General features: G+C 35.9%; 1 protein-coding gene across 2 annotated transcripts in view; it reads right to left on the reverse strand.

Moving 5' to 3' along the window:
* The window catches only part of ABCD1 (peroxisomal ABC transporter 1), a 69,358-nt gene that overhangs the window by 42,154 nt on the left and 15,006 nt on the right, over positions 1-12,198 (reverse strand). For both annotated transcript variants that reach the window (XM_089788397.1, XM_089788389.1), the window contains exons 3-5: positions 1,237-1,522; positions 773-997; positions 58-255 (exon numbers count right to left, since the gene is read on the reverse strand). In XM_089788397.1, coding sequence (XP_089644523.1) covers positions 58-255; positions 773-997; positions 1,237-1,522 — 709 coding nt within the window. The remainder of the gene's footprint in view (positions 1-57; positions 256-772; positions 998-1,236; positions 1,523-12,198) is intronic.

A 12,198-nucleotide genomic window follows, 5' to 3' on the forward strand; every position in this document is an offset into this window, starting at 1 on the left:
ATTATATTTCCTCCTTATAATGTAAAAATAATAAGAGTACAAAAGGCATTCTGTTACCAGTATCCATAGAACATATTTGGGACTCGCATAAGAACAAAGACGCCAGGTATACAGCAGTCCATCAGAAACTGCAGTCAAGTCTTCTCTTATAAGGTCACACAACTCTGAGCAGAACTTCGGAATATCACTTGCAATTCTCTGCTCTGGGTTAGTTGTTCGGCTATCCACATGAGATATCTTGTAATATGTCATATTCTGAGAGTAATTCACATTAATCAGGAAAAATTTAATAGAAGAAAATCAAAATGAAGCAATTAGGGAGAAATTTTAGTTAACTATTTAAAACACTCAAGCATACATTGATTTAATATGGGCATTTTCTATAAATAAGTGCAGAATCAACAATCACAGAAAATCAAATATGCTAGACTTCCCAATTGAAAACATTTTGTATTAGCATGATATAAAGAACTTCATATGTACCTCTTTATGGTGCTTGATATTTAACAGCTTTAATAAATGTACTTGAATGTTTCAGCAATAATTAAAAATCAAACCATGCATCACTGGCTACTTCAACAACAGTGTAACTTTGGGATGGGTCTTAAAAAGATTTAATAACATTTCATGAGTGATGTAACAATCATCGAAACTCAAATTATATACCGCAGAAGATATAATATAGGTGTCAATTAATTCGTAAAGGATATTATATTCATGTCATCTACAAAAAACAAAGAAAACTAAAATCAGTACATTAATATTCACATACCTGAAAATAGTCTGCATGAATGCGATCTGTTAATATTTTTCGGAAATGCAAGCTTAAGGTTCCAGTTAAATACTTTGCAGTGGAGAAAAATGCTGATTGAAGAAGACACAGAAGAAGATTTTCAGCAATGAGGCGCAAGAACAAAGGCAGCCGTCCTAGGAAAACAGCTCTGAACAGAAAACCTTGAACTTTTGCCAATCGATTACTTAAAGCAGTTCTAAGTATCTGCAAGCATATAACACAAGCAAGCGATGCGATATTGTCATTAAAATAGAAAGATAAAAAGAACTCCAACATTAATATGAATAATGCAAAAAATAAAACTAAGGACCAGAAATGTTAATTTCACCCAAAACTGCTAACTATAATCTAGCATGCTGACCAATAAAGGTTTTTTTCAAGTGAAGGAATCTTTTATATGCATGATTCACAGAAAGTACGTATTATAAGTCTTAGACTCTTACCACTACTACCGCCAAAGATAACAGATTATGCATTCCTTTTCTACCCATCTGAGCTAACAGAATTCCTGCTAATGCCTTGAGTGATTTCAGTGCACTCCTTTTTAGCCTGATTTTTTTAGACATAGAACTATTAGGTCCATTTCGTCTTGCTGTTTCTTTTTCTTTATCAGTTCCATCAGAAGAGTCGCACTGTTCCTTGTGAGAACTTCTACTACGCAAACTCAACTGCACATATGCCAGACCACCTCCAGCAACCAATGCTGCTGCTGCAACTGCAAGTACTTTCCTGTAAGTATACATAAGACAAACCATTAAGAACTACAAAAAATGTGTGTTCCACAGGGCTCTTGTACATTCTCCCGGCGCTTCATGAGATACAAAAAAAAATATAACTATGTACATATTGCTGAAGTGTTCTACTAGTGCCTGGAAAACTTTCTTTCATGTGTCTTGGGGGTACATGGACTTGTCCCAAACACACCCAAAACACAAAAAACACATCAGGCAACCAAAGAACATGAAATGCTGGATGGAGAAAATTAGAGTTCTCTCTTAAAGAAACAAAGATAAACAACAATGATATATATTCATAAAAGAAGAATATTTTTCCCTTTACCTTGTTAAGATTCAATTTATATTATATCCAACTCTAGTGAAAGCTGACTTATTTTCCCAATACTATAGAGCTGATTTGTGCTTTCGTAACCCTAAATATTTCATGATCTCTCGGCTCTAACATGGGATGCTGATAGTATTCTAAATTTCCCACTATAATGGAGCGGATTCATGTTTAAATAACTCTAGATTTCAAGTTTGATTCTTCCTGATTGAAAATTTAAACCAGATGTGTTGCTGTTCTTTTATTTTTATTCACATTTATTTAAGATAATAATATTTATTACTGGAACTGATACAGTTCTGACCTATAGTTTGTCAAAATGCATATTTTCATTTTTTAAGCATAAATTGGATTTGATCTGGAAATCAATAAACTGTAAATTTAAAAATACTTTTGTGCAACATCAAAAGAGGAAGGTTATACAGATTGCTTAATTTCTTTTAAATATTTTATTTGATTTCAAAGAATGAATCCATGATACGTCTCAAGTTTTATAGAATTATTTTTTTGTATTAAAATAGATTGGCAATTGGTTCTTTCAAAATATGCTGTAATGAACTATACTGCAAAGTATGCAGCAACAGCGAAAAAGAGTTCAGAGATGTATCATCAAATGTTAATGTGACTTGCAAATGTTGAAAACCCAGATGAAGCAGTATCAAGTGCATACTAGAGACTGCTACCTGGAACCCTCATTGAAAGAAACATTGGAGCACAGGAAACTTGTCCTCTGTTATTGGAGCTGCCATTGGTAGAAAGTAAGGGAGTATTTGTTAAATTAAAAGTTTCAAGAGAGGTGTTCAAACCAGATTAAAAAAGAAGAAAATGAAGACGGAGATCACCTAAACATTTCATTGAAGGATAAATGGATAGACCATATGCAATGGAAAGTGTCACACTCATAGATGCAGATAGATCTTGGACTTATAATTCTAAAAGGAAAAAAGATAACAAATGGGAGAGCGTTTCCAAGATGTATTACTGTATCTACACAAAACTCTGAAAAATGGGTTGATTTTGTGGGTCAGAGTTATTGTGATACTACAATTATAATTTATAATCCACGGCATTTGCAGTGGAGGACTATTTCAAATGAAACTGAGAATCATAATGATTTGCAAGATGGCAACAATTTACCAAATAAACAAAATACAATAGGACATGAATGGGAGACCACATCGGGACTACATCGTGGGCACATTATGGATGCGACACAAATAGATGTGTCGAAGAGATATTGATAGAGAAACTCCATGGAGTGCAGAATACAAAGGAGAAGAATAGACACACTAAGCAATACAGTTTATCAACACTATGAAAGAGAATGAATTACTAATACCTAATGATATGATTAATGGTTACAAGTATACATTACTAATACCTGATGATATGATGACAAGTATAATCAAGGTAAAACTATCATGCCACTACGTATGATAGTTCAAGGAACAACTGGAACAGGGAGATCATATCTATTTCATGCAATTCATCAAGTTCTTTATGATACATCAGCACTGCAACATTCTCCACTATTACTATTAGCATCAACTAGAATTGCAGCTTTTAACATCAGAGCATCAACAATTAATTCAACTCTAGCAATTCCTTTTACACATTTTCCTGAATTAGAAGGCACCACAAGTTTACAAGAAGAAATTCAACATATCAGGTATATATCGATTGATGAAATGAGCTTTATTGGACAAAATTTGTTACAAAATATAGATTCGAGACTGTCAAGCTTTTTTCTGAAAATTCAAACATGAGTTTAGGAGGAAGATGAATTATTTTGGTAGCAAATTTGGGACAACTATTTCAATCTCATACATTCATAGTATAATTCATTGAGACAATAAAAAGTGACAAATCACCTAATGATGGTAATGTCCATGCAAAGTTATAATGGGTAGAGTTTAAGATAGTTTTTACTTTGGATAAGTTACTCAGCTATGTCACCCCGAGTTCCCAAGATAGGGATCAGGGAAATGGGTTTTCAGGACGTTTTTAAAATTTCACCAAGCAGGGAACAGCAGTAGATGACATGTACACACACACACACACAGCTATACATATATGGAAATTTAAAATTTCAAATATATTCATGAATTATATAGCCTTGTAACATTCATCATAATAACATTTATAAATCTAAAATCAATGATCATTCATCGAATTATCATCGAACATAGCATCAATTGAATAAAACCAAACCATCATAGAATAAGAACATAGTATAGCATCAAATGAATCAAATGAGAGTTCAAATTTCAATCTCATAAATTCATAGATATAATTCATTGAAACAATGAAAAGTATGATATCACGTATTAAAATTCGCAAAGGACTACCAGTTTCAACAAAATGAAAAGTTAAAGACTTGAAGTATCATATCATATATCAAAATTCAATTATCATTGCATCAATTTATCATATGTTATCAGAAGGCTCAAAGTCTCAAACTTCAAAGTCAAAATGGAAACAAAAATGGTATGTTGCTACCCCTAAGATTTGATCTGAGAAAACTAAATATTGTTCAGATTTACACTCTCAATCTGCAGATTTTCACCAAAGACTTCCAGAATTCACGGATACCTCTGTTCACATTCCACAAGCAGCAAGAGAAAATCATTATCACTTGGATGTAACTCTGTTCACTCTGGCCAATCTACAAGCGACTTACCAAGAATATGCAATTTGATATTTTTGATCATATGCTTAAGATTTATTTTAATATTTAGGGTTGCCTTGAGTTGTAGGGCCCACTAGATTAAACAATTGCAAATATTTCTATAAAACTATCTTACCTTGTGCCTCTTGCTTCTAGAAATGACCATCAGTCCCCGGGGCAGTTAGGGGACAGTCGTCCTAGGTGTTGGATTTATGAGGATCGCTGCAAGTGTAACGGCACAGCCTATTAAGGTATGTGTTTTCCAAATGGCAGCAACCTCTTATTTATAATGAGAAAAGGCTAAGAAGAGACATGTCCTGTAAATCCCTTTATGGGACATGTCTATTCTTTAATTTAACAATTAATATTTATATATATATATATGTATATGTATATATATGTGTGCGTGTTTATATCATTTTTATATTAATTCCTCTCATATAATAACTTATATCTCATATATAATTATATATATAGTCATAGGTTTATCCAATTGAAGCTACCAAACATCAACACTCCCTCATAGCTAGGGAGGATAAACACATGTATAACCTCAAAGTACTATCAAGTTAGCAAGATTAAGGATATCTTTGATCAGAAGATAGCCATCATTTTGATATCAAGACTATTGGTCTGCCAAAATATCAACATATGATATTCACCAAATATTCAATAAGGTTTGATATCACATTTGATATCATGAGTATTGGTCTCCCAGAATACATGATATTCACCAATTACTCAAAAATGTTTCATATCACATCTAATATCATGAGTATTGGCCTCCCAGAATATCAATGATATTCACCAAATACTCTTTGACTAATGGCCTCCCAGAATGTTGAGATGCAAGATATTCACCAAATATTGTGAGTAATGGCCTTCTAGAACATCAAGTCACGTGATATTTACCAAGTACTATGTGAGCAATGGCCTTCCAAAACATTAAGATGCATGATATTCACCAAGTAATCTGTGTAATGACCTTCCAGAATATCAATATGCATAACATTCACCATGTACTCAAAAAAAATTATAAGGTATGTGCACATGCATTCTCATAATGCTTACCATATAAACATCCACCATGCAAAGTATAATCTATTATGATCTACATTGACATCACAAGATATCCATTATAATAGAAAATTAAGTTATTGTAGGATCATCTCATTTCAATAACTTTTGCAAATACAAGTGACATCATTTGGAAGTTGTCACTTCTTCATAATGTACACAGAGGGGTAAGCCCATTAAAATCACAGTCACAAGGTATTTTCATGAATCACAGTCCTCTTGCCTACTACAAGTTATTGATCGTTGGAGAATCCATCTCAACATGGCTTACTCCCTCTGAATCAATATGACCGAGATCACGAACGTTGACTTAATCATATCCTCTATCTACTCCCTCTCTTTCAAGGTTGCCTCTAATGAAATGTCATGCTCCCTCTGAATCTTAGTCTCCCTCTTCCAGCAGTATCAATCTCGGGGGAAAAGATCAAGGCACATAGCTCTTATAATACACATAGAGATATAAATAAGAGATTACCTATGAATATAGGTAGCTCTCAAGATATAATAATCAAAAAATAATTATCTCTTGTAATTAAAGGATGATGCCACAATCATGAATCTCCTTTGGATTGATTTTAGATAAGATGTTTATTGCTTGATATCTCATTTTGCTTCACTCCCATTAAACATAGTATATATCTCCATATCATTATAATTTACTCCTTAGTCGCACTCGATCATGACTTATACTAGTTACTCCTTGTGATATGGTAGACCTTTCCATCAAGTATAATATTACTTAATCTTGCAGAAACTCATATATCTTTGATATGAAGAAAACTGATAGAATTTACTCAACGTCGGTAAATAATCACAATCAATACGGATGTTGTATCCAGGGTTGGATGTTTTTGTTTGTTCCTCGGTTGGTCAGAACTTGATTGCCTTGCACCTATCTTCTCCATTTCTATGTTCTCCTTTTCTTCCTATCCAACTCCTTTGAATCAGCACTAAAATATCTAATTTATTGCCATCAATGTCTCGAATCCAACTCGTAACTATGAAATTTGATGTGTGTAGCAGAATTACACTTATATATTGTCGCCTTGGGATGTCACATATATATTATTATTCAAGGGTACCACAATTTCTGATGAGTGAGCTATGATATACAATTTGTGGATATAAAATCTCTGCCAAATATCAATGAGGATGCCAAACACCTCACACGAGGCAATAATCTAATTATCGCACAAGTATGCAATGTTGTGGTCTTGGGTCTTTTAGATCTTCCTTCCACCCAAGACTTAGCATCCCAAATGATCATTTGATTTTGACTTAAGAGTCGATTGTTAATAGCTCCCTAATACTAATACAGATGTCTGCAATTTGAATCATGTCACAATGATCTTGGCTTTCAGAAATGTCAAGTGCATCTTTGTGACTTAGTCATCTACGTATAGCAGACTGGATGTATGAAGCTCTACAGAAGAGCAACTACTTTGGGTGCTAACTCAACTATATCACAGTTGATTTACTATTCTTCCTCAATATTAATCTGTTCATTACGGATATTTGCTAAATACGACAAATTCTGAAGTCAATTTTTTTTTTTTGTCACAGCTATCAATAGTTAATTCCCTCTTCAGAAATGACTGTCATTGTATTTTTACACCCAGCGTGCATGCCTTGAAAGAACAATATTCTCTACAACAATGATGTGAGTTATGTTCCATTTCAAAAATGTTCTTGTGACTACACAGTTCAAAAGAAACATACACACAGTATTCCAATCTCCGGAAATGTAACTGCTATGCACATCATCATGTTTGATTGTCTTAAGGAAATGTAACTACCCTATAAACAGCCATCATGTCGCTAGCCAACAACTTCAAAGTAATTTAACTTACTACAAAAATAGTTACAGTTTGGCATCTTCAAGAGGGCTAACTGCACATGGCAAAACAAAAATATAGGAGTCTCACCTGCTCACATCACATCTCAAAGTCATACAAGTCTAATGCCTGCAGCAACAAACATAGAAACATACAAAAAAGACAAATCGATCTGGATGCCAGTACACACATTTGCCATATTTGTAACCTGGCTCTAATACCATATTGGATTTCTAAGGATTGCTGCAAGTGTAATGGCACTGCTGGTTAAGGTATGTGTTTTCCAAATGGCAGTGACCTCTTATTTATAATGAGAAAAGGCTAAGAAGAGACATGTCCCTTTATGGGACATGTGTATTCGTTAATTTAACAATTAATATACTAATATATATATATATATATATATATATATATATATATATATATATATATATATATATATATATATATATATATATATATATATATATATTTCTCTCATATAATAACTTATATCTCATATATAATTATATATACAATCATAGGTTCATCCAACTGAAGCTACCAAAAATCAACACTAGGGACGGTCAAAGGTTTCCATTGACCATGCCCACAATTCTGGGATAGTTTCCAAAAATTTTGCTTTATCGGGGTTGGCTTGGAAACATTTTTGGCTGTCCCCCATCTCCGAAACATTTTCGTTTCCAAAACAAGTGCATTTAGGGTGAAAACATGTTTTTGGTAACAATAGTATTCAAACAAGAAGGTGAAAGCAAAGACCAACAAAGATTTCGTCAATTACTCACTAATATTAGAGATGCACATCCAATTATAGATGACTGGAAATTGTTGATGACAAGGACAAATGTTTCATTGCATCAAATTGTTAAGGAAGAGTTTGATAATAGTATTCATATATTCGCAACAAATGATAATGTACATAACAAAAGAAGAAAAAAAATTCATTAAGAAAACCAATAGCTCATAGCATTGCGACTAAAGAAGGTAGTGTTAATCCAAGAGGAGGTTAGAATGAGAAATTAGATGTTGAATTGTAATTGCTAAGGATGCAAGTGTCATGTTAACATCTAATTTGTGGCAAGAAGGTCTTGTCAATGGAGCTTTAGGATACATTTGAAATATCATATACAAACTTGGAAGTCCACCACCAGATCTACCAACATATGTTATGGTTAAATTTGATACTAGATTTGGAATTCCATTCGAAGATGCATCTCCCAAATTAATTTCAATTCTGCCAATACAAAGCGGTGCACACATCAATTGCCCTTACGTTTGGGTTGGGCAATAACTATCCACAAATCACAAGGATTGACTCTTTTTAAGGCAGCAATTGACATTGGACCACGAGAAACAACAAGATTAACATTTGTTGTTTATCACGAGTTAGGTCCTTGGATGGACTTTGAATTTCACCACCTTTTTTCTTATGATCGCTATGAATAGATAAAGACGGAGAAGAACCTTGCGAAAAGGAAAGAAAAGGGAGAAAGACTCAAATCTTTCGAAACAAAATACTTGTAATGTACATAGTTTAGAATATAACTTTCCTAATAAAATTTGGGTTCCTATTCTACATTTCAATAAATATAGCAGGCACCATGATTTATAAAGCATAGTTCAAATTTTAAAAAATGATAAAGTTAAACTTTGTAAGTTGTGCGTACTAGCATATATATCCCATATAGATACATCTAAAAAAAGCCGAGAGATCATTTGTTTCTTCTTATTTATTGACTTCATGCTCCATGCTCTCCCTATGAATGGTCTCCCCATTTGCTCGCCTGCATGATCTTCGCGCAAGTTGAGTAGTTGCTCCCTGTGGCTCTAGGCTCAGCGTTCGTTCATTTGTGTTTGCGTCGAGTGTCTAGGCATGTTTGGATTTTGTTGTTGCCTTGGTTGCATTCGTTCGTCTATGTTTAAGTCGGGCATTTGGAAGTGTTTGCATTTCGTTGTTCCTTCTGTTTCTATGGGTGTGTGTCATCATTGTTGGTCATGATTTATTTTGTTGTTTTCACTAGACATTTTGCATTTGTGTGTGCCTTTTCCTTGCCACAACAGGTCCTTTTCTGTGTTGACTTTCATGAGATCCTGCTTCCGCTAGCTTCATGTTTCCTACTTCTTCCTTTGCGTCATCATCCGACCAGGCTCACTCTCTTCTATCATTAACTTAGTCACAAGCTTCTATGCACTTTGCCTCCTGCTCTATTCATCCATTGGCTTGGTGCGGGTTTTTCTGCTCACTTTTTAGAACCAATGTACGTCTGGCTTCACTCCTCTCTATTTGTGGTAGTGTATGCTTTGCTGATTTTTTTTGCACGCTTACTTGAATCTATGGCTGTTCTTGTGCGTGTGGTGCTGAGTAGTTTGGTTGGATGTTGCATTAAACCTGTGTTACCAGTTTGAGTTACAGTCACTACAACTTCTACAGTTTTTACAGCCCCGTCTGCCTATGCAATGCCATCACAGCTTCCATGGTTGTTTCTATTTTGTTGACACAGCTCTGCCCCAAGCTCTGTCTCTTTTATGCCAGAGGCTCCATGATCGCCTAACCAAGCTTGAGACAAACAACCAAGAGCTTACAGATGAAGTGCAATTGCTTTCTAAGATTATTCTTGAACTCAAGTAGGCCACAGGCTCTAATGCTTAACTTCTTCGTAGCTTTTCCACCACTTTCACTTTTGAGACTGCGAGCATCAAATCAAATCTAGAATCCGTCATTGGACAACTGGAAGAATTGGATGCCATCAAAGACAAGCAAACTAACATGGTTGCTAAGCATTCCTCTCTATTGTCAGAAACCGAAGAGAAAGTGAAATCTTGGGCCTCTTTATGTAATAACACTACTATTGCACCTCTCTTGGGTGTCAGAAAGATTGTCCAAGGGAAATTTGATGATGAGCATGTGAGGCGCGCTTGTGAGCTTAACTTGCGGGTCTAGGGTCTCCTTCACTCTGCTAACCCTTCTTTAGTCGGACACTCCTTCCTCAATGATCAACTTGGCATCTCCGACATCACACTAACAGGTGTTGGTTTGGCCTGAATAGTACCCTCTATATCAGCTTTCTCTCCATTCGCAACAGGCTACAAGCTCTTAGGGCGAAGTGGAAGTTGTTTTCTCTTCCTACAAAGATTTTCTTGGATGAGGATCTCACGAAGGCACAGGTGACAAAGTTGAAATAGTCTAAGGGTCTTGTTGTTGAGGCTAGGTGGAATGGGAAATGGGTGGTTATCCAGAATCTCAGTGCAATTATTCGTGACTCCCCTCCCAGTGGTTGGGAATTGAGACAGGCCCCCAAGGCCAAATCACGGACTCACCAGCAGTCGGGCAAGCATGAGCCCTCCACATGCTCTCTGCTTGTCAACTACTGGAATGGCAATGACTCTTTATGGTCCTCGCCAGGTCTTTTTCATGATGCAGTGGGATCTACTAATATCTTGGTCATCACTAAGAGTCATGAGGGTCTTGTACGTCCTCCTCCGGGGTATGTGGGGTACCAATGGTTGTCAACTTGCAAAGAGGAGGTTTGTGCATCCAATGGTGTCTGTGGTTTTGGGTGTGTTGCCTGCTTGATTACAGATATCTTTTCAAATCTACCTTGGTGGTTCATTCTAACACTGATGACATATTTCTATGTATCCATGTTGGTCGTACTAGTCATTGTCAAAGAGACATCTTCATTGTTGTTTGTTACTTACCCATCAGCCTCTTCGTCGTATGACATCCACACTGTCAATGACAAGGACCCTTTACGGACTTGCATGAGTGCATCTACAAGTTCACCGTCATGGGCAGCATCATCATATTAGGAGATTTGAATGCATGAACTATGACCATGGCTCCAACTCGACATGCACTTCAGAGACAGACCCTGCCAGCCTGGGGCTTCAACATGCTTCTGATGATGGCCTTGACCGCTTTCCTATTATGGTCACTGCAACCTCTAGCTTTGTGAGTCCTCCGATTCGGTGATTTTGAACGGTCTCTCTTGCTTTCTGAGTTCCAAGCTCTTTACTTGTTGGTCACATTGTGGCGGTGCGAGTGTTGTGGACTATGCTTTCGCCTTTGCCTCCTTCGCCCCTTCAATCCACAGTTTCACCATCTCCCGCCTTTCCTTGGTTGATCACGCTCTCCTCAATCTTTGCTTTTCCTTTTCCTTGCACCCTCTGCATCCACCCCCGCACCCCCCTTCTGCCATGGCACGCCCCCGTACCCACTTCCGCTTATACAAGAGCGATTATTACCTCTTCACCTTTCATCTTAGACGACTCCATCCCTCGATAGCTTCACTGAGTCTAGTCAGGGTTACTCCATGTTCGACTTGATGGCCCCTATTGTTGGGTGGATCATACCTCTAGATGGTTATCACAAGAAGAAGATAGGGTGATACACATCTATTTCTACTCCCAAGATCGGATGGTTTGGGATCCAGGAGTTTATTACGAGGTAACTAGTAAAATACTTGCTTGATATTAACAAAGACCAAAAGGTCAATTTATACAAAAGAATGAGATGATGTTTCCTTAGGAAACGATCGTAAAGAATAGAAACATTCTATTCTAGAGAAAGCAAAAAACGAACGCAAACTAAAGCTTAATAGATATTTACAAGAGATAACCACTAACTAATAATAGACGACTTATCTATTATTTTAATACCCTCTCTTGATGGTTAATCTATCTAACACACCAAGCTGTCCTCTGAATTTGACAAACTTATCAGGACCAAGAGGCTTGGTGAGAATGCCTGCAGTCTGATTTAT

This window comes from Cupressus sempervirens, chromosome 1, assembly GCF_028749045.1.
Source record: "Cupressus sempervirens isolate cs-2001-9-10 chromosome 1, ASM2874904v1, whole genome shotgun sequence".
NCBI lineage: Eukaryota > Viridiplantae > Streptophyta > Pinopsida > Cupressales > Cupressaceae > Cupressus > Cupressus sempervirens.